Below are 27,233 nucleotides of genomic sequence, written 5' to 3'. Positions count from 1 at the left end.
ATGGCCGCCCTGAGGTGGATCTTCTGGGCTGGGCTGGGCTACCTGAGCTGCTGCTGTGTCCCCCGGGCGCGGGCCCAGTTCCCCCGCGCCTGCATGACGGCGGACGCCCTTCGCTCGAAGCGCTGCTGCCCGGCCCTGGGGACGGAGCCCGGGGACGTCTGCGGGTCCCTGCAGGGCAGGGGATGGTGTCAGGGCGTGCAGGTGGACACCCGGCCCTGGAGTGGCCCCTACACCCTTCGAAATGTGGATGACCGGGAACGGTGGCCCCTCAAGTTCTTCAACCAGAGCTGCCGGTGCACAGGTGAGAGGGGTGCTGGGGTGAGGGGGCGGGGATGGACAGGTCTGCTAACCTTGCTCTGAAGACCAGAAACATTCCTGATGGCATAAGGCATCAAGAAGGCTTCAAACATTCTCAGTTTCCTAAAAATACTATCATGTTCATGATACTCTCAGCATTTTTTCAGAGCAACAGAGTCGAAAAAGCTTCGCTCATGCAAACTTTTGGGTTTTCTTCTTTGCCTCTGGGGTTGTCCCTGTAGCTATCCATCACCTTTCTCTGCAGGGTTTTGGACATTTCAGTGCTGAGTTCAAACCTCTTTCGCTGCCAATCATGGCACAGTGAACCTGGATCAGTTTGCATCGATCAGACATTTATTCCTCTTGGAGCAGTACTTCGCAGCACGATATACCCCTGTGCATTGAAAATGGCTGGGTGTCTGGCCAGGGTGTTTCCCAGGGTCGTTACCTAAGTCTACAACTCACTTGGGTCTGAAGTGGGTCTGTCCATCAAAGAGGCCGTCCTGTCCTTTGCCTCCCCATCTCCAGCCGCTCCTTCACACCCGTGACTTTATGTGGGCTTCCATGTTCACATGCTAGAGGCAAAACCCATCAAGGAGCTGATGTGCTTGAAGGCTAGCCTGGCCAAAAGGACTGGGTTTTAATAAGATCAGTTCACCAGTACTGGCAGGAGGGAGGGGACAGGAAGGTGAGGCCAGGGCAGGATAAGGCGACAGCACCCTTTCTCAGCAACAGCCCTGGTTAAAGGAGAGTTAAAATGGTCAGGAACTGCAGCCTCAGCCCAGGCTGCTTTGCAGGGCGGGCAGGGGATGATGCCAGCGGTCAGGCAAAAGGTGTGATTCAAGGACTGAAGTCACCTGCTAGGCAGGTTTCAAATGCATCCTGGGGTTTCTCGTTGGAAACATAAAGTTGTTTGAATTGTCTAACGTGGGAAGAATAGCCTGCTTTCCTTCAGTCTGATGCTTAGAACTAGCTGAACTCTTTTGTGTAAAATACACCTCGGCTCTCACTATCAAAAAAGCCCAGATCAACCTGAGGAAGAAGCCTTTCAGAAAATTTCAGTCCATGAGGCCAAGTTTTGCAATGCTGTTATCAACTGAAAGCACAGAGGTAGTGGTGGATGACTTCAATGCATAGATGGTGTTACTGAAGCTCCTCAAAATAATAACAAAAGACTTTAGAGTATAAATTGGTTTTTATCTCTTCCTTTGATTAGATTTCAAATGCTTGTGCAGAAGTACTTATCCAGACACTTAAACAAAAAAAAAAGTGTTTTTTCATTTTAAAGGTTCTTATACACCTCCAAAACTAAAGTCAGGTATCGCATACGGGCACAGACCCTAAGTCAGAAAAGCAGTGAGGCACATGGACATAAACCAATATTTACGTAGTCTGAGTAATTAGGGCGTGAAAACCTGGGAGTAAATAGAAGAGCAGTGTAGACAGACATGGTCTGCATAGGCAGATGTTAGTTTAGCTGTCCCAGTAGAGGTAAGCACTAGTATTTGGAGCTGGGTCCCAAGTTACATGACCAGAATTTAGTGTTGTTTCATTCAGCCTTCCTTCTGCTAAGCTGTGCACTCTCCTTGGCTCTTTAAATCTGGTTTCTATGCATTTCTACTCTGTTGGTCTTATTTCCTTTGTTGTATTCCACTTTCTCCTTGCAGCGTCTGAATCTACCCGTGATAAAAGATGAAGGTAGCAGCGACCCTTAAGGATGATTTTCAGAAAAGTTTCCTGGGCTCTACTCTGCTGTGGTCAGCTTGATGCTGCATGCAAAGGCATTTCTAGGAGAATGCTAAGAAGGTCATAGCTGCATGGGATTTGAGTTAGATTTGATGTTTTTACAGTGCTGGTGATCATGTGTCTGTTAGTATTTTATTTAATGTTTTTTTACTCCCTTTTATACACTGGTTGGCTGTTTGCACACCAGAGTTTTAAGTGGTGTGACATGTGGTCTTTATTAGGCATCTGGGGTTATGGTACCTGTGGTAGTAAATTAAATATGCTCATTCAAAAGGCCATGGAAGTGTGCAGATCCCTGCTACTACGATATCTTATTTTCCAAATGGTGTGCACACTGCCTATATGAAATGGTTCCTGGCTTGTGCAAACTCCAACCTGTGCCAAGGCTCTTTCTAGCATCTGAACAATATAAACCTTCGTGTTCTGATGCCATCTTGGCACAGTTTAATTTATAGTTTAGACGTGGCATAAACAATAGCTATGGGAACCCTAACTGCCATGTAGCTGGTTGTATTCGGTTAGACAGTGCCATTTAAACGTGTCACATCGCTGGTGGCTGTACAGTAGGAAACCTGGGGAAGCTGTGAGGAACAGGTGCCAGGATTTTCCGAACGGGCATTCTGGAGTTCTTGCAATAAATTAGTCCATTTAAGCTTTCTGTTAAAAACTTAATAGCTAAGGATAAAAGGAACTCTGAACATTTGTCTGTCTGTTGTAGCTGTTTTAAACTCATATCCATCCAAGTCTGGGTGCTGAATATTTCTGAAAAAAAAAATAATTCTGAACCCCCCCAACAACAACAGAAATATCTGTCTTTGCTTCCCACTTTTTGTACAAAGAGACATGGTCAAAAAGACAATTTGAAGTCTGTTGTCCGGATGCTTCTTGCTGCATGTTTCACTCAATGTGTTGGTGGCAGCAAAAATATCAGCTCTAGAAAAAAGATGTAGTTATGGCATGAATGTTGCTGGGAGGTAGCAGAGAGCTTTTAGTTCCTGTCTAATTTCAGTTTTGAGTCCATTGTATTGTTCTTCAGTTGGTTTGGGCGCACCTAATTTTAATTCAATTGATATAAATTCTTAAACTGAAATGACCTGATGACAGTTCCTGACAGTGTGCTGTACTGTGTGAAGGGGAATATGGTCATTTCTATTTCAGTAACCTGCATCTGTTGAATTAGACAATATGTTGGATGCACTAGTCTAGTATTTCCTGAAAATTGACCCTTGTAGCTAATTACACAACACAGCATTATTTCAGTGGCATAGTTAAATGGAGTTTAGAAGAATACTATTTTGGAAGACTTCTGAACTAAATGCTATTTTGAGTTCTTAAGGATAAAATTGTACTAATGGGATACAGATCTGCTATAGTATTTAAAAAACTCAGCACAGAAGATTATTGTGAAGAAACCGCTGCAGTCGGTCATGAGGTTGCTAGTACAGATCATCACAGTGATTAAACAATCATATAGTTTGAGTTCACTGAGGAGTTAAATTTAATTATCATTCTTTTTTTTTTTTTTTTCTGCCACTTTCTATGGTGGACATGTGAACATGAGCTGTCTTTATTTTTTTTTTCCACAGAAGTTTTTTAAGGAAAAAAACCCACACCTTTTCACTTTCCTGTGCAATATATAATCAAGCTGGGGACAGAAGGTTTAAATTCTGTTGTTAACCTGCGAGCAAACTGCCAGTTAAGCCATGAAGATGATATGATGGCCCTCTCATCAGGTGAAAACGAGCATCTGAAGTAGTTATAAAGTACACTTATTTACTTATTGCAGGGCAATGTGGCTGTAGGATAATACTAGATTATAACCATACCATAATGACCCTGATAGAGTCTGTGCTAGGTCTGTAGATCTGTGCTAAATCTGCTGCACAGATCTTCCACATCCTTCAGCCTAACAGTATGTCCAAATGGAGGGCTAGAGACGGAAGAGCTAACAGTTTGTCTGACACGGTAGCAATCCTGATCCTGCCCTTGGGATACTGCAGTATGCTGGGGTTTCAAATCTAATGTAACTCCTGTTTTAATGCAATGACTAAAGAAGTCTGAAAAGGAGTCCTTTCTCCCAGTCCAATAAATGATGTGCATTAAGCTGGTCTCAGTGGAAGGAAGAGGCGTGGCAGCTGCTCAGATTTCATGTCGGTACAATCAAACGAGGCAGAAGATGATGAGTGTTGGATGGGTTCCTTCTTACTGAAGAAAAGACACCAAGCTGATGGAGTTACTTATCTGTGTTACGCTCAGTGTCTGAAGGCCAACCGCGTGCTGTGACTGTTCAGAGGTAGAAAAATCCCTGTCTGTGAGCGCAGGCAATCACTAGAGTGGAGGAGGAGCTACAGTGGTATGTGATAACGGGTGTTAACGTACACCAATGATATGTATGAACACATACCAAGTGTCATGCCATAAGACGTGTCATTTTCTCAGTGTCATGGAAGTAGCATGGCCATAGTGCCTACAGAAAAACCCAGATTCACTCAACTTGAGTGGGAAAGAGCACCATTCATGACGGTGAGGTTAGGCACAGAAGAAGACAGCTCCCGAGGCATACGATAACGTCTCCAGACAAAAGGGCTAGTGGGGAAGACACCCCAGATGATATTTTTTTTTCCCAGTGGCAGTACAATGGTCATTCTTGAAAGCAATGGAACAAGCAGGGAGCTTCTGGACCCCATCCATGACATGATCTACCATCTGTGTGCCAGAACAACCTCCCACACTGTATTCTCTAGGAACCACGAGAGGTGAGAATGACCTCAGCTGTCCCTGGCAAAGCCTCAGAGAGGTAGTACACTGAGTTGCTACATATTAGTCACTGAAGGCAAAAAAATGCTAAGGCAAGAATCTTTGCATGTTGCTATGGTCCCTTGTGTTCAAAAGGATCTTGAAAGGGTCTCACTGTCTTACTGAAAACGTCTGCTGTGTGCTATATCCTGGTAGTGTGAGATTACTTTTCCTGCTCTCCTAGAGTTGTAACATTGAAGTCCACCATCACCGGCGTAGCAGACACTGAAATTAAGCTGTAAGAGACTGGGACATACATTTCACAGTGCTATCATGTGGGAATTCCACAAGGCAGTAAATGAACTTTCTGAAAACAGCAATGCATCATTTCCAGGCCAGTGGCCTGGTAGAGTGCTTTGGAAACAAATGCTGGCTGAAAAAGTGGTTTTGGTGGAACATAAAAAACCCGAGTTTGAGTACTGCAGTCATTCCTGTTTGCAATGTGGGAAATCCCACAGACCTCCATGAGGTTCTCTCTGTTTCAGCTGCTGCATAATGACAGTCCTGCCATGCACGGAGTCTATTGAAAGAAAATGATAAAAAGTAACTTTCAGTTTCATGAAGTGAAACATTTCTGACAAGAGAACATTGCCAAATAGACCTGAGGAAGTTACGAAAACGTCCAACACAATCAGCAGAAATACTGCAGTTTGAAATACCACTTTCCCTGGAGATTGGCTCCTCCTGTTTGCCAGTCTTCTTTTCACTGCAGTCCTTTCTCAATCAGTAAAATCTCATGTCCCATTGAAAAGTGTCTGGTGAAGTGGAGGAAAGAATGGACCCCTTGGACTACTTCATGGATTAGGCAGTTGAGGGAGAAAATCCTGCAGAGCACCAGTTGTATATCATTAGCACCTGCCCAAGGGAAACAGGTGAGGAGTCATTGGTCCACCCAGCTCCAGATGCCATACAGGTGGAGAAAAGCTTTTTTCCCACGAAGATGATTCATCATTTCAGGCTTTTGCAAATTCCTTTTCATAGCCTGAGGAGGTGCATAGAGTATACCTAAAATGTAAGTATTGTCTGATAAAATGATCTCAGGCATCAAAAGCTGCACAGATTCAAAGGGCCCTCACTGAAAGAGAAACAGACACCATCAGAGCCCCAGCAAGTGACTGGTGGAGTTATGTTCTGCTACCGAGACCAAAGAGGACAAACCCAGTCCTACACTAACTTTAGTTCTGTTAGTGCTGTATTTCAACATGATGCTTATCCAGCGCTGTGGGTTATTGGTGGAGGGTGACCACCAATCCCAAAAAAGGTTGTTGACAGATCTTTTCATGATTAATTCCTGCTTTGCCACCCTTCTTTTAAAAATGACCGAACTGGACCTTTGGGTGTGAGGGGGCAACAGCTGCTTTCTGGAAGTTCATGATCCTCGTGCTGAAACATGTGCAATGTGTGTGCCGTAATTAGGCAATGCTGCAAGATATTCCTGATATTTGTCATCTTGTCAGTACGGGCTGGAGTGTGTGATGGGCCCTAATAGCTAGGCTGAGTTGTCAAGAATGAGCAAGTATACAGGTAGTGGGGTATACCAAATTCACAACAGCACTTGTGTTCTTCTGATGGGGCTCTCAGGATAACATGATAAAATCAACCTCCACGTTGCTTCCCTGCAATCTTAATCTCTGCCCTCATCATAATAACATATCCATGGAATCTTCTTTCCTTCATAAAACTATAAACTACTCGCTTTTTCTGGCATAAGTCTTCATCCCCCTAAATCAACACAGACTCCTGGCTTTGGGTGCCTTCTGTCCTGGCTGGAACATGGCAGCTGAGCCCAGCTGCTCCTACGCGCATTGGGATGAAATGTAAGCCATACGCCTTGAGACTGTCCTCATGGTATGCCATTGGGCTGTGCATGATCCAAAACCTAGCTGAAGTCTTCAGCCTTGTGGTCCCTGACTTTAACACTGGTCCTAAGCTTCATGACAGCATGTAAACCTGTAAATTTCAGAGCTTCAGAAGTAGCCATAAGCTCTCCAAACCTACAGTTAAGAGTTCTCATGTCCTCTTGGTAGGTCTCACAGGAGCCTGTCACAAATGTTTAGAGCTCAGCACCCTTATCCTGGAGCTAGCTGGAAGCTACACAGCCTTCTTGGTAACCCCCTTGTAACCTTGAGGGTCTTTGAAGTTGGTAATAAACCCTGCAGCCCCTGACAATTTGAAATCTTACTTTAGTGTTAACTGTTGTTCTGCTCATAGACTCAACCCTACAGCCTAGGAACACCTGCCCATCCAGGAATGCTTCATAAGCCACTTCCCCATCTCCGTGTTAGCCCGAAGCTTGTCCTGGGTCTAGCAGTGCTGATATGTGCGGGAACAGTGAGGTTCTGTGGCATTTTGGAAGACACTTGTGGAGTGAGCGTATATACACGAGGTTGGAGGGAGGATGGAGTTATGGAGTCTCAGAGCAGGTGTTGGAGAACCGAGGAGAGATCCCAGAGGAACCCTGGTTGCCCCTGCAGTCCGTTTTCACCCTGGCAGCAGTACCTGCTGTCCTACACGGCTGCGTGCGGGCAGGAGGCAGGTGTCTGTGGCAGGAATGGTCCTTCCCCCTCCGCCCTGGCGAGGGCAAAGCAAGCTGCAGCGAGGCCTTTCTGCTGCTACAGGCAATCGCCATGGTGGGCAAGAGGCCAAGCTTAAAGCAAGCTCTGCTTTCGTGGGCTCTTCCACCACATCACAGGGTGTGAGCTCGTAGCCTAGAGCAAACCTGATTATTTGCCTTTGGACCGATGCCAGCGGGCAACGATGGTACTGCAGTGTTGCTCAGGCTCTTATTGCAGCACCTTTAATAATGCTTAAAGGGTGACCTGCAGCACCCCTGATGCTTGTCCTGGGTTGTGTTGGGTCCCAGGCACACTGTTAACAGATGTTAGCTTTTCCTAAGCTTTGTCCTTAGGAGAACTGTTTTGTTTGGTGATTTTCTTCTGTGCTTAAGGATCCACATGAGCTGACCCTTTTCTGGGTTTGATCCTGGAAGTCTGGGAGCACTGGAGAGCCAATTGAACAAAGCACTTCATCACGCGCTTAACCTGAAGTACTCAGCCCTCTGTTCAGCGAGACTCCCCACACGTCTGAGGGCTTCGCAGAGCTCTGGGCACCTCAGGGCGTCAAGCTCTTTACCCATGGCTTCACCTCCCCAGCTGGCTGAGTGTGATTCTTGGCCCTGCTGAGGCTCTGGGAAGCAAGCCATCCTTCTGGTTAGGCAATTGACAAAGCTGCCAGTCTGCTCAGCTGCTGTCCCTTCTAGGAACTGGCATCTCTGGGGAAAAAGAGTGCTAATTCTTAATACTTCTGCGCTTCACTCTTAGTTTTCCCTGATTCGTAATGTCATGACTGCTCTTTCCCTCTCGATTCAGGAAACTTTGCTGGCTATAACTGTGGTGACTGCAAGTTTGGCTGGACCGGCCCTGACTGCAACGTGAGGAAGCCACCAGTTGTCAGGAAGGATGTCCACTCCCTGACCGCAGAGGAGAGAGAACAGTTCTTCAATGCTCTAGACCGTGCAAAGACAACCATTCACCCGGACTATGTAATTGCAACTCAGCACTGGTTAAGGCTGCTTGGTCCCACTGGAGAGGAACCACAAATTAGCAACTGTACTATCTATAACTACTTTGTTTGGCTCCATTACTACTCAGTCAGAGACACGCTATTAGGTTAGTGCTTTTGTTATCCAAGGGGTTCTTCAGGTAAAGGAAAGGGTGAAAAACGTCATTGCTGAACAAATGTAAGTATGCTCAATGCGGCTGCGTTACTTCAGTGAGGTCCCAGTAGGAGCAGATCTGTGGAATGAAACAGTTGGTGGTGAGAAGCTGGTGGCCACTGGCAGTTGAAGGAGATCTGCTTCAGGCCTGCTGTGGTCTGGTCCCCGCGGTCGAACACCCTGTGTCGGCTGGAGCACACCAGCTCCACTCCTGGTCCGTCTTCTGACTGACAAGGAGGCAGTTCACAGGCCCCACTGCTGGGTCAACTCAAGTGTGGTCAGGCAGTGACTGACTTCAAAAAGATGTTCCTAGTCCCCAGGACAAGGCAGATGCAGCAGCAGTGGGAAAGGGGCTCTGCGGTGAAGGAGGCAGAGACCATGCAGAGATGTTGGGGACCAGAGTGCTACTGCTTTCTGTGGGGAGTCACTAGGGATGGGATTTGCCTGACTAACCACAGCCAGCTTTTAAAGCTGAACCAGGTTAGAGTTTTGGGTGTCTAACCCCATGCTTCCTCCCAAGTCAGGATTCCTAGTCCTTATTGCTTTTCTAGACAGAAGTACCTATGCCAGCCCTACTTCACAAAGTCCAGCTCTCGCAGGAGGAGGCAGCAGTATGGCTTTTCTACCCAGCAGCCTTATGTGCAAGTTGAACAGTCCACATCTACCTCCTTGCTAGAGGGTACCTGCTACTGTGCAGTGGTGTTTCTTCAGTCTCACCCTCTGAGCTGGTTCCATTTGGCAGAGCTGAAGGAAGCAGTGCCTGGTAAAGCAAGAGCAAAGGTTCTTCAGCACGTGATAGGACAGTCATGTGGAAAGGGGAAGAGGCAACTGCCAGTGCTGCTGCAGTGATAAATAATTGTATCTGGGTTGAAGCTTGCTTCAGTGATAAACAAATCCATATGTGGTTTGAAGCCCCTAGCCTTGGAGTGTCTTACTTCTCATGTGTGGTAATAAGAGCACAATACAAGAAATAACAAGCACAATTTGAAGAAAATTGTCAAAAGACATGTTGAATTACTGTTGGCAGGAAAATACTGAGGTTCTCTTGATAGATACACAGTGTAAGTCCTGCCACTGAGCGAAAGAATGAGGCAATATGGTACAGATTAGCAAGGAGATAAGATTTTAGACAAGACTGCTTCTTAAAACCAAAATCCACTAAAGGGATAAGAAATCTTCACAATATCCAACTTCTGGGGGAATGTGAAGCTTTGAGAAGCACAGAAGTGAATATCTGCAGAGGAGTTAGTTTCACTTGTCCCATGTAGTTGTCAGAACTTCTGACGTGTGTGCCCTTTCCGAAAGTGCGGAGCAGCAGGTTTTTGTTTAACTCTGCTCCAAGCAGCAGAAGAAGGTGCTGTCTTTCACTCCAGCCTCATTTAGTGCCTAAGTGCCCATTTTATCTTCCCTTTGCAGGACCTGGCCGCCCCTTCACAGGTATCGATTTCTCCCACCAAGGACCTGCCTTTGTTACTTGGCACAGGTACCATTTGCTGTTGCTGGAGAGAGACTTGCAGGTTAGCTGAACAGCCTCCCCCCTTTCCTCACACAGCTTCTCTCTTTTGCTACGCGACTTTGTCGAGCCAGCCAAGGGTAAGCTACTTCGTAGGACAGATTCTTACCCAAACTCTCAGGAGTGTTTGCTCACTGATCCTTTTTTGTTTAAAGTGAAATTCGTGCTTGCAAGGTACTGAGGACTGAACAGTTTCTCACTATGAACGATGACGTGAGGGTTATCATGGAGATTTTTTTCTCATCTCCACAACAGAAGACAGAAGATGTGAATTAACAGTAATTATTAACAAAATCAAAGCAACACCTGCATGTAATTCTTAATAACACATATTGTCTGCTGATATTGAAGATACCCTCCTAACGAAAGCAGCTCTAAATATCACCTCCTTTAAATGTGCCATGCTATACATTTAATACATGCATATGTTTAGCAATACATGATTTAAAGGAATATAAGTTAACGTGCCAGACAGTCAGTTGCTGAAGCTTTGACCCATTTCCATTTGCGTTACTTCTACATTGGCAACGTTATTGTATTTTAACCTTGCAGATCTCTAACGAAAATGGTTGGTATCAAATAGCTGCAGGATCTTGCTTGTGTGAAATCGTATCTAACAAGCAAGCACAAGCAAATACACTGTAGTCCTCTGTTAATACAAGTTCAAATTCTTCCCCAGGGCTAGCTTTCCTGGAGCGAAAGCACAATTTTACCCATTACCCACTTACATCACTCAGAAAGCCTCTTCGTTGCTTAAGGCTCGATTCATCTCTGCTCTTGCCAGGTCTCTGAGCCCGTAGAAAGCCGAATGGCCGAAAGACGTGCAGGCCAACAGTACAGTAACAAGTGACCATGTCTTTGCTAGGACTGACTTCATGCCCCAGTCTTCCGAAAGGAGTTGGAGCAGCTCTGTGAAGTGCCTGTAGTTGAAATGCAGAATGAAAAGCAGAATACCCAGTGAATACCCAGTGAAACAACTTGCAGGAGCACTTTTCTTTCTGTTTCCTTTGAAAGTGATTCCCTGCTAATGCGTTTCTGTCCATTGCAGCGACTGACGGGCAACGACTCCTTTGCGCTGCCCTACTGGAACTTTGCCACGGGTAAGAACGAGTGCGATGTCTGCACGGACCAGCTCTTCGGAGCGTCACGACCGGATGACCCGGGTTTGATCAGCCTGAACTCCAGGTTCTCCCGGTGGCAAATCGTTTGTAACAGGTGTGAGAACGTCTAGGGCAAGCTCACATACTGACCAAATCTTGCTTTCATTCAGCACTGAGGGTGTGGGCTGCTCTGTCCGTGTGAGTCAGCAGCAGGAAAAGAGCCAAGACGTCTTTTATATAAACTGGGAATCACGGTCGGTTTGTGCGTAGGTGGTGCTGTGTAAATTTTCCCCCCTTGGTATTATGGAAGTATATTTTTTAAAGATGATTCTTTTGGTACAGGATTTTAGTTGATTCAGCCAATTTGAGGCTGCCAAAAGTCTGAAGAGTTTGCACGCTGACAAGTATCTTTTTAAAGAAGAAATGCCTGCGTGTCGGTTCTCTGTAACAGACACCGAACTGATTTTGGCAGCAGAAACAGAAAACTGTTTTGGCATATAAGAAGCTAGAGGTAGACTGAAAAATCTGTTCCCTTGTATTGGGTGAGACCTTAACCCTGATACATTTAGTGCAGTTTGGGGATTGACTTCGAAGTGGCTGAGATTTCACATGGAAAACAACACAGATGCAGCCAGGAGCTTGCTGCCAGCTCTCCGTAGGCATACACTGATTGGGGTGAGGGCAGCGCTTTGATTGGGGATTCGCATGCAGGATTGGGGTGCTACGATGTAAGATGCTGCCAGTTACAATACCCGTATAAAATTCTTCTGTCAGCTCCGGGGTAGCGTGCTGTCAGTCAGATGGAGGTACCAAGAGCTCAGGGCTTTTCAAAAGTCGCTTTCTCTGGGTACCTAAAGAGCTACATGAAATTCTAGCTTTAGGCACCAGCTGGCTTTAAATCCTGCCCCTACTATTTCTCTGAGATAAATAGGTCTTTGTTTTTTCTTGAAAACTGAACTGACTAAACTTTTGCCTTGCCAAGGTTAGGCAGAGAAGGGCTTTTGTTTACTTCAGGAGCTTCTGAAAATGCTGTCTCATTTTATACCGAATAGCACATAAATTTCTTCACAAGTGTTACACTGTTTTTCTCCTCCTCCTTCGCTTTCTCCCCCATTAGCTAGTAGTCGAAACCTGGTACAGCAGGAAGCCCTCCAGGCCCTAAAAAACATGATGCAATGCATTGCAGTTGCTTTTCTTCTAAAACAGGTGAGGGATAGAAAGTGAAATCCTGTTTTCTGTCATTCTTTGCATTTTTTTGCCACCCCACAGTGGGACTTTCCTGTCTAATTTCCTCTTTCTTAAGAGGTAAAAAACTAACCCTTACCCAGACCTGAAAGTTTTTCAGTTCAAAATTCGAAAGACTTTTTTAGATTGTCCGGCAAAAACTGTTCTTCCAAAGCCCTCGGGAGGGGAGCAGGTGCTAAGGGAGCCATGACTGCCTTTTCTAAAGTACCCTCTCTCTGTGGAGGAAGAGCCTGGCGAGTCTTGGTCTGAATGACTGATGGTCCACTGGGTCTGCAGAGCCATGGGAAATCATGGCATGGTGGCAGTCCTGTGAGAACGTCAGCTCCCAGGTCCTGGGAGGTGAACAGAGATGCCTCAGAGGGTGTCAGTCCCTAACCCCTGCGCTCTCATGCCTACAGCCGAGGCCTCTTTTGTACTACGGGAGAAAAAGCCAACAAGACAGGCGTGATCACCTTCTTCTGACTTGTGTCTCTTTCTATTTCACGCTCAGCTTGGATGACTACAACCGCCTGGTCACGCTGTGCAACGGGAGTGATGAAGGGCTGCTGCGGCGGAGGCCGCCTGCGGGGTCCGACGAGCAGCTGCCCACCATGGAGGACGTCCGCAGATGCCTTTCCCTGCAGGAGTTTGACAGGCCCCCTTTTTTCCGCAATTCCAGTTTCAGTTTCAGGTATGTCCTTTGGCTCCTCCGCAGCCAGCTGGGTTACGGGTTTTTACGTCCGTGTTTGTCAGCAAAATGTGGTCACTTGGTGCTGCTTTTACCCATCACAGGAACTCACTGGAGGGCTTCGATAAACCAGGTGGAGCCCTGAACTCGCCGATGCTGAGCCTTCATAATTTGGCTCACTCTTTTCTGAATGGGACCAGCGTTCTCCCTCACGCGGCCGCCAATGATCCCATCTTTGTGGTACGTCTTTTTCCCCCAGAGTGAGTGGCTCAAAGGCAGCTGTCTCACCAGAGATTTGCAGAACAGAAGAAAAGTGAACTCCCTAAACATAAGTCCAAAATGAAAACTCTTTTTTTGTTTTCTTAAATGCTGCCATGCCTGCATAATGGCCAAATAAAGAGGGAAGTAATCTCAGGGTCATTTGTGAAATATAAAACAAGTTTTTCAGGAGAAGAGCTGCTGTTCCGAGTCATGTTGCTCTGAATCCTCTGATTAGGTCATATCTAAATTTAATGGCTCATACCACAGAATTTTACAGCTATGAGAAAAACTGAAAGTGGGGTTAGTTATTTTAGAGCAGTAGACTGAGTAGTTTGTTTCTTCGCTTAAAACGTCACAGGCTAAAAGGAAGCACGTCTAATTTCAGGGTCTCTTGGGGAATAGAAATAAGGTGATTGCACTGGTGCGTTAGTACAGCACTGCACTGCGATGAGCCGCACACACAGCAATGTGCAAATAAAAAGCCAACGCCAGACTCTGCTACACACCTTCCTCGCTTAATAAATTCGTGCCAATTTCTGTTCCTCTTTGTTAGATTAAACCACAGCAATTATGCAGAGACATTCTAATAATTTTTTTTCTTTCTTACTTTTGTTTGAAGTTTGCAGTCTTTTGTTGGAAAAATTAGCCCAAATACCCCTGAAGTAGTTCTCCAGTTTATTCCTTAATAATTCCAGAATTCCTACATGAATTCCTTTCTCACACAATGAGTTCTTCATTTTACTATGCTGTGAGTTTATATGCAAGATTATTTTCCATAAGTTATTTTCCAAGTTTTTTTTGCAGGGTGGCAATTAAGAAACATGACTACATCAACAATTCATAGAGATGTTCATAGAATATTTTGGATTGGAAGGGACCTTTAAAGGTCATCTAGTTATTAATGAATTTGAACTGCCCCAGACATTTGTAATAGTTGTCTGAAACAACTTTCCTGTATTAGTGCTTTAGAGACCTGATCAAATTAATTGGTAACTGGGACTGTGGAGCTGGTGGCATGCTATAAAATGAGCATGAAAGAATCAAATTTCCCACAATTTTCCTTACCTGTTCAGAGATGAGAGAGAGTAAAATATGTTTGAGAGGTACATTCACCTGAATGAGCTCAGTGGGTTCTCACCTGAGACGACAGACCTGCCCATTCACTGCCAGCTGATATTAACGTGTCTGGAGAAAGCTTATTATGAGCAAGCAGCAACAAGGACGTATACAGCAAAATGCCCCATGCAGGAGATCGATTTATTTCGTTCTCACGAGCTTTCCTGGTTCCCCATTCTGTAAATTCCACCTAAATTAGATTCCCCTCTTCTCTCTGTTTCAAAAGTTGCTGCAACCCTTAGGTGAGAGTGTTTTAAATGCTGTTGAGATATGAAAGAGCTTAATAAGTGTGCGTCCCCATGCCTGGATTTGCAGGTTCTTCACTCCTTTACGGATGCCATCTTTGACGAGTGGATGAAGCGGTTTAACCCCCCTGACCACGCCTGGCCTGAGGAGCTGGCCCCCATCGGTCACAACAGACTGTATAACATGGTCCCTTTTTTCCCTCCCGTGACCAACGACGAGCTCTTCCAGACCGCGGAGCAGCTCGGCTACACCTATGCCATTGAGCTGCCAGGTAGGTCTCAGGGGCGCAGAGGCTGTTCCAGGCCAAGAGATGAGACAGTTCCCATTTTCAGCGACACAGGCTTGTGGAAAACAGGGCACCTTTCACAAAACCCATGGGTGTATTCACCTGCCCGCTAGCAATCGCATATTGTAGCACAGGTAGTTACAACTCGCCAGGTAAGCTGTGGTAACTACAAGCGTGCACATACTTTGTTTGCTCTGCTGCAAAACGCATCCACTTGAAGTGCTCCGGCACTGGCGATGGTGCTCCTTTGGGCTTGAGGAGTCTTTGGTTTCGGCTCCTGCTCCCAGCACTGTTTGTGCCTGTTACAGGATCCTTCAACCTGTCAGAGGTCAGGCGCTCTGCCAGGGAGCTCCTCTGGCAAATGCCAATCTTTAGAAAATAACTTGTTTTGCGCAGGGCTCTGAATAATACTGCACTGTGAGTTTCATTAGAGATGAACTCCATTAATCTTTGGATACCCTGGAGAGATGTGCCTGGGTGTTTTGTGTTATAAAACCTCACTTTTAAAGATTTCCCATGCCCACGGGTGTGATACGCCTTAGGGTTTGTCTATTCGTTTGAAATTACCTTTGATGCAAATCAGATAAAAACAAAACACAAGAAAGTGAAGTATTTATGCACAAAATCCTAAATTTACAACACGAGTTACAAATCTTTGCAAAAGGCACAACTGCAAGGAATGCATGAAAACCATGCTTCAGACGCTTTACCAAAGATTAAATCTGGGCAGTTTCTTTCTCCCTCTCCGTATTCCTTCGAGAGGCAGTAGGTGCTTATCTAACATACGCGGCCAGAAATTTCTTCTAAATGCTTACCATGTATCTGTGGTTTTAATCTGTGGAGACTGTTTAAAGGCCTACAGACTGCAAAAGATTGAAGCCCTTGTCCTGAGGCTGCGTTCATGCAGGGGAGCCCTGCCTTGTGGAGCATGCTAGCTGCTTCTGCAGTGCTTTTCTCAGGGATGTCCCCAGAATTTCCCCCAAGAATTTAAAGGTCCCATTTTATGCAGTTTAAGTTTTCCTGCCTTTGGACTACTGTGCCCCCTCCTGCTGTGGAGATATTCCTCCCCCTTGGGCGTGAGGTACGCAGAGAGGAAAAAAGGCAGCTTGTGATTCTGCTGCTCTTCAACTCCTGCCTAAATAAATTGTTGGCTCACCTTGAAGCAGCATTATCTGTCTTTGTCCCATGGTCTGTGTTCAGACAACAAAGTTTTTACATCCAAACCTTTCTCTTTTATCTATATCTATAACTTGCCTATTGTACTTCATGTAACCACATTAGAAATAAACCTATGTAATGCATTGCTGGCTCTTACTTGGGAGATGATACAGTGGTAAACAATTCATTCTGGGACCTAACGGAACTTGGGCACAAATACCCTCAATAATGCTGCTGACAGAGACTGTAGATTGGGGCACACAACTTTTAGTAGCTTTTATCGTCAGTGTGACGTCTCCTTGAGCCATCTGTCTGCTTAAGCCCATATGTCTAAGTGACTTCTAAACACCTTAAGTCCTTTTGAAAGATTTTTGTGAATATTTAGTCAAACGTAGGTATTGCCGTCTCAGTATATGTAGCATTGTTTCAGAACAGGACAGCAGGCAATTTTTGCTTCTGAAAGCATAAATGAAAACAGAAAATAAAGTTATTCAGCCAAGTGGAGCAGGGTTATTATAAGAATGGGCAATATTATCTAAGAAGACAGAAGTGGTTCCACATAAGTGGTTCAAAATCAGAGGATGTGATCTGTAGCTCGTTGGCAGAACCACACTAAGTAGTGTTTTCAGTTAAAAGTTTGACAATAGGCTGTTTTGTGGTCTGTAGAAAATTTGAGGGTTTTCCGTTGACCAAAATAGCTTGGAAACAGCTATGCTGAAATGTCATTATAGAAAGAATTGCTTAAAGCATTCATAATTTTAGCCAAATTAGATATGAGAATGGTCTTTTTGTCTTGTTACTGTTAATCTTTCCCATTCCCAACACTTTAACTTGTATGAAAGGTTGAAGTTTAAATTCAGCTGTAGACTTCTCTGGCAGGAAACATCTCTGGCATGTGTGTTGGTTACACGGTGCATTACCAGCTTCCCCTGTGGCCAGTGGGTCTCCAAGCCACACAAGTAATCATGGTTACCAGGTTGTAGGATATTTTCTTTCTTCCATGTGACTTTAGAAATGAAATTATGTGCTGTCCTCACTTAAGTCATTTCGTATTTCTAGGTTCACTTGAAGAAACCCAGGTGTGGGCTGTCATGGTTGGATCCACAATTGGAGGAGCACTTATAGCTCTGGCCACGCTCGTTCTGCTGCTTGTACTTTTCCAGCACCGAAGGCAGAGAAGAGGTTTTGAACCACTGATGAATGTGAGCTTCAGCCCTCAAAAGTACATGGAAGAGGCCTAGTGCCCTTGCTTGCTTTCTTTGCTTATTCTTGTAGAAAGTGACCTTGATTGCCTTATGGAGACCTTAGCTGAGAGTTTATTACATGCTCGTTTGGCAGCTGACTACATTCTTCTCATTCAGGTTTTCCTGTTACCTTGTGAATTGTAACATATGAAGTCTCTGGGTACATATATTCAAGGCCCGACACAGGTCAGACTTTTTCTCTTTACCAAATGTTATCTGGAGTGTGTGACACTTGTAAGTCATCCTCTATAAATGTAGATCAAGACAGCTAAGAATCAAAATAGAAGAAAATAAACTTGAATAGCCAAGATAATTTTTCACCTCACTGTGTTTTTGATTTCATTTAGCAGCTCTAAGGTGTTCTGAAGGTTATTAGCTCTACATATATATTTTAATAACATATTATTTTACAGTTATCAATAAATATTCTGAATAACATAGTCTTTTTTTAGGGTTCAAAATGTTTCGTACTGTTTGACAAAATACTGTAGGAACCCTCTGGTTACAGTTTATTTCAGAAGCATGATCAATTCCATATGTTATTTCCAGTCAAACTGATGTTAGCAGCAGGTAAACCTCCAAACTCAAATTCTCCTAAAATGTAAGAGCAGGAGTTCTCTGACAGCTAGGTATACACTTGTGTTTTAGCTCTGTGTTAGGGACCTGTGACAGAAGTTGAAAATGGTTCTCATCCTTCTCTATTTTGGCTCTGCTGCACTGTTTCACGAATCTAGACTTAAATTTCCAAAGTCTGTGACCCAGGACTCAAGATTACAAGACTAAGGTAGCTCACATTACCTGGGTCTGCAGGTGGGGGATCAGGTTTGGATGTGGCGCTCCCTAGACCCCATCTTAAGCATTCCTATATACATTCACTATATATATCTTTATTTAGACATAAAGTTAGACCTCATTTGGGTGGCTCTCCTATGTTGTCTGAGACAGGGTTTTTACATAGCAAATGAAGTCCTGAACAGATCGTGTCAGTTTTGGTGCTTGATATATTACATTAATGGAGTGCTCAGGTTTTGTGTTTTGTAACATCTTGAGTCTTAGAAAAACTCTGCTTTTGTAGCCCTGAATAAAAAATTCCAGTTAGCAATGAGTTCTGCTATTTCTTCTAGGCCTGCTCAGTACTAACTCTGTGGACTAGAAAGAAGATCTCAGTAGGTCTTCACAAATACTTAGCTCTGAATATGTGTAACTCACAAAACTTACCTCTAACATGAGGACTTCTTGGGGCAAAGAAAAGTTACGATTTGCTTACCACATGCTCAGATAGCCCTTGCTGCATCAGATGGTCAATGATCTGCCACCATTTCTACTGTTCTGTGGTGCCTTTGGGGGGTCCTCATTCCTGCTCATGCCCAAGACGTCAATGGTTGGAGCACTTTTTGTACAGCCGCTCAGCCCGATATCCTATCTTCCAATTCAGGTTGCCTTTTGGGGTTTTTTTACTGGGTAGGAACCAGTGTTACCTGGTGCTGAGAACATCAGATAGGGTCTCCAGAGGCCTGGCTTGGGCATGCGTCACATCAGTTGGACCCTGATCAGTGTCAATTTGTAGCTAGGTCTGAGGTCTCCACATGCCCTTCTCAAGGAGATGCCAGCCACTCTCCAGCATTACGAGACTATGAGTCTTCACACAGAATCATAGAATAGTTTGGGTTGGAAGGGACCTTTAGAGGTCATCTAATCCAGCCCCCCCTGCAATGAGCTGGGACTAGGTCAGGTTGCTCAGAGCCCCGTCCAACCTGACCTTGAATGTTTCCAGGGATGGGACATCTACCAGCTGTCTGGGCAACCCGTTCCTTATATCCAGCTTGAATCTACCCTCTCTTCTGTCTGTGTGTATGTGTGTGTGTGAACCGATTCAAATCATGCTATTCTACTACTGTGATTGTAGTAAATCTTTTTAATCACTTTGTAAATGCTAAATCAACCAGTGATTAGTTGCTGTTAAATTCCTGTGACTTTCTCTCTCTTTAACTGTGAACAAACCTCAAAATGCTGCTAGATATATCCTTTGGACATCAACCATTGCAGTCTAAGGCTAAGTCTGGATCCAGCCGCACCTAGGCTCCTCTCGGAGAAGGAATTTAGAAAGCAAGGGGGTCTGTTCCAAACCTTGTGACTCAACGGGAGGGTCTCCCTTACCGCTTACATCTTTCTCCTATACAAACCGTTCTACCTCAATCCTACTGCGATTTTGTATTCCATTCATTTAATAAGCAATAGAGTGAACCTTGCCAACGAACTTTGTTAAATCACATTTATAAATTCTTATTTAAAATAATATATTGCAAATACCTTTGATGGTGATTCTTTAAGTGACCTAACAACTCGTTCACGACATGTGCCTAACTAGCTTCACTGCCTTGGAGGTTTGGATACTGCTGTCCTGAGCGTTTGCTTTTCAGGCTGCCCTGTTTACAGGCAAGTGACAGTGGCAGCGGGAGAGGAAGGAGATAGCCTGGGGAGAAATATAAAAAGCGTAGCATAGCAGCTAACTTGTTAGAACTGATTTTTGCCGAAGAGCAGGTGGATGAAACAAGGGAAAGTTGCTCTGTTCTCGCTTGTAAATTGAGTGGGAAGGTTTTTTTCCTTCCAGAAGGAAAGCAATAAGGGCATTATATTGATGCCATGCACCTAAAAAATGCTAGGGCCAAAGATCGGTGCGTTACTCTCCCCAGTTGCTGGCCCTTGGCTTAGTAAAGAGGGCTTCAAACGGGTGGGTGCTCCGCGGAGCTCCCGGTGAGCGCCCGGCGGTACCGGGGCACAACCTGCACTCTCCAGCTTGCCGGAAGGTTGCCTGCTGACACCTGAAAGTGGTTTTCTCCCTTTATCTGAAAGTACGGTCTCGGTCTAGCAACTGAGGAAAGTCGTGTCCTTGATGGCAGGACGTGCTGCCCATGGATCACCCCTCCCAGTCACTTTTTCCCTTCGCGCTCCCAACTGAGCAGCCGCTCGGCCCAGCCCGGGGAGGAAGGGCGAGGGACCAGCATGTCCATCTTCCTGCTTGCTTTTTGCTCCAGACACTTTGCTGGCCGATGGGAGGCGCAGTCCCGGACGACTTCAAGCTGAGATGGGTGTAATGATCACCATCCCCCCCTCCTTTGGAATAACTCCTGCCGAATTGCTGCTTTCTTCTGACAAAAGGCTCTGAACCGCGCAGGAGCGTGTAGCACGCAGCTGCAAATGAGATGTTTAAGCTCTGGAGAGGGAGAAGTGCTCAGAAACATCCCTTTCACAGCCTTTTTATTAGCTGGACCTGTGCGGCTTCCAGCTCTGCGTGTAGGGCTTTTGTGTGGATTATCTTCCTGAGGAGTTTAATTCTCCCTAGTCACTAGTTAATTGCTCTCTCAATTGGCTGTACTGGATCCATGGGCAGCTAGTGCTGCTTTCCGAGTCATCCAGTGGGTCAGGTGCCTGCTTTCTTGATGCTGTAGTAAGCTGGTGGCAGCCACGTCACCTCTGTCAGTCACGGCCTGTGCCTTTGTGCAAATGGTTATCCTGAAAATTCTCTGAAGGAATTAGTGAGGACCTCTTATCTGAATTCAATTAAATCTCATTGCTGGCTGTTTAACTGAATGCTTGGCAAGGAATCTCTTCCAGTCCTGCCCCTGATGTAGGAAAGAAGCGATGTAAAACAACGACATCTCATGGCTATTATTGTAAAATTGGAAGCTGCAATGCCACTACCCACCTTCTGCTTCCATTAACTGCTTCCTTTGCACTGCTTTTGGGAGAGACGTTGTGCGCCTGTGCTTGTCATGAGAAGAAAAGCGAAAGAAGAGAAGCAGATGCAAAGACTAGCAGCTAAATTTATTAGTGGAGATGTACCCTTACAGAACCAGGCACGTAGGCTGATGGCAACCAGGGAGGAAACTTCGTTTCCGAAAGTACCCGCTTTGGCCCTTTGTGCAGCCCATGCAGCCGGCTGGAAGTGCCCCCCCCGAGCTGCCTGGAGAAAGTCAGGTTACAAACATGGCTGCATCTACGGTCCCGCTCTGCTTCAGTGCTCCTGCAGCTGAGACACCGATATTCGCTATCCAGAGCTCTTCGCTAAAACTGGGCTTTCCGAGACCTGAAAGGCCAGAAGAAATGATATCAGTGCTGGCCATCTTTTTACACACCGGCTCTCCCTTCTTGTGAGCGGGCATCTACCACCTCTCCTAAAGGCTGAAGAACCACGCACATCAAAAGTTACCTCTGCACTGGGTTTCAGATTAAGCAAATGTATAATCCACTGCATTGTGTAGATCCAAAATCATGCTCTGATACTAGCGGCGGGGCTTCCAAGTAAGACACATGAGAAGAAAATGTGACCCTCATCCCACCACTTAATAGGGCTCCAGGTATGCACCTAGCTGCAGTGTCTGCAGGTCTGGTTCACTTTGCCTGTCCTGATCTTCTCCAACCCTGCCTGCACTCATGGTGATGTTACCACCTCCATGTACTTCCGCTTCAAAGGGTCCTGAGGCCATCCTTGTGCCAGGACAGATGGGATTTGTAGATAGCAACTAAGCTAGTAAATCTGATGGTGAGAGTGAGAAACCTGAGCATACCAGGCTATTCAGTAGAGAGGGAATAAACAGTCAGGTCTCTTCTAGTGCAGATGATCCCTCCCTGTTTGTCTCTTCTCCCTTCACTGCTTTGCTGTCTCTAGCCTGTTGACAAACCTATGAACCCTGGAGCAACTTCAGCAGGCGGCATGGAAGGAGAGCACTGGCTGACTCCAAGCACTGCCCTTGGCAGCACTTCCAAGTGCCTGAATAAAGGAGGCAGTCGCTTGAACTCCAGCTCAGATGATGTCTTTTCAGCTCTTATCTCTGCCTTCAGGCTTTCTCACACACTAGGTTACAAAGCTCCTTTTTTGTCACTGTGGTTCTGCCTGTGGTGGGTCTCCTTCTGTGGCTCCTTATTTACTTTGGTCACACAGCAGAGAGCTCAGCTGTCTGTTTTGGACATGGTGAATTGCATTGGGTGGATTGATGCCTGGGAGACAGGTGCTTGAACATTCAGTGGTGTGGCCACAAAGTCCCCTCTTGAGACTTCCTCCGCTTGGTGATTTCACTGCTCCATCCCAGGCTGTTTCCAGGACTGTTTCCCTGCCATCCATCTCTCAGGGTTTGATCCGTCCCATCTCTCAGCGCATTTTTTCATTTCTGTCTTAGAAGAAGGTCTCTTGAGGTTTTGATGCCTTTTTTTTCTGGTGCCTTTTGCTTGAAAACGTCTTTCAACAGCTTCATTTTTATGTGGAGGTGTTATTGCTCATATATCTGTAACAGTTTCACAGTTGACTCCTCTGCTTGAGTTAACTGAAAAGCTACTGAACACGTGGAATGCTCAGAAGCTGTCATTGTTGGGAATCAGGCTGATGACTGACTTCTTTTGGGCTGGTTGCCACCAATTCCAGATAGAGCCTGAAGTGCTTATTAAGCCTTCTGCGTTGGGTTTCTTTTTCATTTTAACCGGTGACTTAAAAACTCCAGCCTGGCTTTTATCAACAAATTCTTCCACCTTCTTCCATGCTGCTGTGTCCTACCATCCCGTGGTCGGCGGCTGCTCAGGGCGGGAACACCTTGCCGAAGAGCGGCTCCTTTCCGTGTTGCTCCGGGTGGCTCTGCACGGCGAGAGCATCGCGAGGAGAGCTGGTGTGCTCAGCCCTTGCAGATGCACAGCGAATTTACTCACAGTCCTTAGGACCTACGTCAACAGCTGGCTTCGTGGTTAGAAGGTGCACTCTGCCTTGGCGTGCTACGCTCCCGCCGGTCCCCGTGGCATAGCTGTCCGGCAGAGACGCGAACAAATGGCTTCATTTAGAGCAGCTCTAAGGCTGTTCGGATTTGTGTCACGTCCCAAGGTGGCTGCATCTCCTCCCCATGCCTGGAGACAGGAGCTTTGATGAAATGGAGAAAGCCTGGTTCTTCTGCAGATGTGCACACCTACTCAGTGTGCCAAACCCTATGGATTTAGAATTCAGCTCAGAGCTTTGAAAAATACCACTTGTGAAGGCAAAGTACAATCCTTCCTGAGAAAAAAAAAGCTGGATTTTTAACAGAAGCAAAAAAATCATCTTTTTATTCAGGCCAAGCACACTCTTTCCTACCTCCTTTTGTTTTTCCTCCAACACTTTCCATGTGTAATGTTAGGATAAGTCTCACGATTTTACAAAAAGAATGAAAGCATTTATTTTTAATATAGAATTTGTTGTTTTCAAATGTAACCTCCCAGCTAAAAATATCTTGTCGGGGACATGACATATGGAGAGAGAGATGACAGAGCTCAGTGTTCATTTGTACTATGTTTGTCTGTTGGAAAGAAAGAAGTATACCCTGGTGGCTGTGCTAGGACAGAACAACAGAGAGATGAAAGGTATATTTCTACTTAACACTGAAAAGGGAGGAAAAAAGTGGTACTTTTCATTTTAGTCTTGCCTGTATCTGAATTTTTTAGTTTGGTCTGGGGAGTGCTTAGTCATGTTTTTCTGATGTATACTTAATTGTGTTACTCAGACAGATGAATCTGTGTCAGCTCATCACAACAGCCTGTCTCATGCTCATTTTTGCCTTAGTTGCTGCCAGTCATTCAGTATCAGTATGATTGCTATCTGGAAAGCACATCTCTAGTAGCACTGCACAAAATTGCTCCCTCTACTTTTCTCTAATATTCCACAATTTATTTCATTCGGAAGCAAGGAAAGGGCAGGTTTTACAGAGCAAAGTGAACGGGAATAGGAATTTATTGAACAACAAAAGGACTACTTGGAATATTGCCTTTGCCTGACGAGTTCCAGTAAATTCATTTTGCAGACAGGGAACATCAGACTTTTTTCCTTCCATGTTTCACGGAGCGTGTAGTGGAGCAGCTTGCTGTAGAATAGACGTCCCTTAGTTTTCAGTTGTGGCTGTGGTGTAGTTAAGAATCTTTGAAATTGTTTTAGGTAGGTGTCCCCCAGATATTTCAATATTTCATGGTACTGTAACTACACATGCAGCCAAAATTACTGAACTGGGAAACAAAGTTTTCCAAGCTTCACAACAGTTGGGAAAAGAAAAAAATAAAAGCCTATCCGAATTTCTAGTGTGTTTCCACTGCAGCGCAGCACTGTCCCAGTTGTATGTTTCCTGCTGGGAGGTGCCAAGAGGTTTCGCCCCTGGTGGTTCCTCTGGAGACTTCTCCAGTCTCCTTCCTCTCTGCCACATTGCTTGCCTTCTCCTTTCAGTTCTTTCTGTCTTGCTTGACAAGCATATCTATAGTATCTCTATATCTATTTCACCCTCCTCTAACTTATCTGTTAATATTCGTAACAGTGGGAGAAGTTAGAGTGAGGCTTAAACCTAGCTGTATTTTTTAAAAAGCACTATAAAATGTGTAGCACAAATAGTTCTCCCATGTATTAATCATTTGTATTGTGTGTACTCTCAGTTAAGTATAGTCAGGGTTACAGTTTAAAGATGGAAGTTTTTAACATCTAATGGAGAGTTTGTCATGACTTTTTGCATTTACATAATTTTATTGATTGATTTGCATTAATTAATGTCGATGCCAAAACTGAATAAATGCATAACTGAAGAAAACCAATAACCAGAAAAGAAAAGCCAAGAAAGAGAAATTTTATCACAAAAAAAAATCAGAAGTTGTACTTGACATCTTTATCTGTCTCACCTTTAAGGACTGATGCTCTGCTGAGATTTCTCCTCTGAATTCTATTATTCTGTGGCTCCTGGACTTCTCCTGTTTTCCTCTCCCGTCTCCCAAACTTACCATCTCATCATGTAATCCATTTGCAGTGATTACAAGCGTCAAAGCTGGATTGTTGTAGTAGGCTAGCCCCTTCTACACGTCGCTTGCGTTTTTAATGCTCTCTCATTGCCCTGTCCCTGGAGCCCTGGGCTGCGTGGGCTGCCCAGTCCTGTGCTCCCTCCTCTGGGTCAGGTGAAGCAGATCTCAGACGTGAGCACCATCCACCATCTGCAGCTTCACAAAAATGGGCTACCATCTCTCTGCTTATAAGACAGTAGCAGTCCTCATGCAGATCCCAGTTCCAGGGGAGGTTTTTTTCTTGCATTTACATCATATTGCAAATACTTGACACCTGCATGTCTTTTGTATTAGCTTGGCATCTGTATTTGATGGCTCTCTGGTATGTCTGAGCTTAGCTATGCATCAGAAAACATTTTCTTAGGCCACACCTTTTCCTCAATTAGTGACAACAGTGGATTTGACTTACTGTTTGCCATCTATACTACCCAAATGTTCAAGTGAATGGATATGTATTTCACAGATGCAAATATGATACTATGTTAAATACTGTATTAAAATGATTGTGCTAATAAATTCAGCAAATCCCCAGAATTCAGAATATCCATATCATTTCATTGCTGAAGGGTGGTTTGCAAATATCTTCTCCAATAGGTAAAAGGACAGACCAGAACCTTTACTTGCCATTCAGATAAAAGCATCTGTTGTTTTCAAACAGTTAGCTAGTTATGTATTCACTTTTTTTAATACTTTCTCACATTTCATTCTCCTTGAATTTTATTTGCATTCTGATGAGACAAAAAAATCATAATAGACTTGCAGTGTTTCATACAGTCATGAAACAAATATCAGAAATCTGGCAGAGGAAATGGTTGTCATAGTATTTTTAGACTAAAAAGATTCGGTGGAGTTTGCATAGGCAGCTAGATTTTGGACACTTCACTCAATCAAATCTCTACCAATTCACATTCTCATTCTATTCCAGCAGGATTTAAAGCAAGGCACCATTAATTAATAGAATCTTGTGGTAGGTGCCTGAGAAAAGAATAATAAGTAAAAGGAGTTATTAATTGTCAGATTTTCCATGATTCACAGAAGACTCTATGCACCGTTGCAGGTAACGTCTCTTCAGGCAAATAGCAGAATTTAAAACTGATGCTTCCACTAAGCTCTTCTATGATAGGCAATTGCTTTTTCCTCACTGTAGAGCATGAAACATGCACAGCAAGGTTTGCCTTGTGTTAGGAAAGTAAAGAATACTGCAAAATTGTTAGCACCTGGAAATCATTCTTCAGAGGCTGAAAACTGCAAAATATTACTTTTTGTTTGAAAACAGTGCTTGGTCTCGAATGGGGAACACAGCAGTCCGCTCTGAACGAGCGAGGGCATTCCCAACCCTGCTCAAACAATCTGTTCACAAATACTGCTGCAAAATGAGCTGGTCTCTCTCAGTTCAGCAACAGACACCCCTAGAAGGTAGCAGGCTTCATCTATCTGAGATACCTAGCGTGGGTACCCAGAGTATAGTGCCACTGGAGGTGCCCGGTGGTGCCATGCATTGGCCCTAGCCCCTGTCCCAGAAAGGCGTGGGTTTCTGGCTCCTCTGCATATTTGCCAGCTACACGCGGATGTCTAGGGTGCAATACAAGCCGTGACTCCGTGAGCCCCACAAAAGTGTCCAGTGCCATTGGAGATACCCTGGAAAACCCGAGGCATAATAAGTAGGACTAGAAGATGTAGACACAGGATATAGAACAGATCCAGCGGGCAGCTGAACCGAACCCTGCTGCACCCAGAATGGCAACAACACCTCAATTCAGACAAGAAAACCCTGCCTCATGGTGAGATTCAGTTCGCTCTGATCTAGGTTTGTACCAGGTTAGAGTGGGATCCAGCTCACTCAAATTCGGGAAATTGATTCTGTTGCCTAAACTTGGGCCTTTAGCATCATTTGACGTTCTTGAGATCATCCCACCTGGACATTCAGCTGCCAGACTGGAAGGGTTCAGGGCCTCTGCAGGTCCTGTGTCATGTCTAATGGCTCTGGGCAGATGTCTTGCCTAGCCTAAGCTGGTT

General features: G+C 45.0%; 1 protein-coding gene across 1 annotated transcript; it reads left to right on the top strand.

The window, feature by feature from the left end:
* Positions 1 to 17,387, top strand: DCT (dopachrome tautomerase). The gene is made up of 8 exons (XM_009942355.2): positions 1 to 301; positions 8,208 to 8,507; positions 9,971 to 10,071; positions 11,116 to 11,282; positions 12,903 to 13,082; positions 13,184 to 13,319; positions 14,772 to 14,973; positions 17,206 to 17,387. Exons 1-8 carry the CDS (start codon positions 1 to 3, stop codon positions 17,385 to 17,387), a joined length of 1,569 nt encoding a protein of 522 aa, XP_009940657.2.
* The last annotated feature ends 9,846 nt before the right edge of the window (positions 17,388 to 27,233 follow it).

The sequence above is a fragment of the Opisthocomus hoazin genome, chromosome 1, assembly GCF_030867145.1.
Source record: "Opisthocomus hoazin isolate bOpiHoa1 chromosome 1, bOpiHoa1.hap1, whole genome shotgun sequence".
NCBI classification, from domain to species: Eukaryota; Metazoa; Chordata; class Aves; order Opisthocomiformes; family Opisthocomidae; genus Opisthocomus; species Opisthocomus hoazin.
This window is presented reverse-complemented; position numbering and strand designations above follow the sequence as displayed.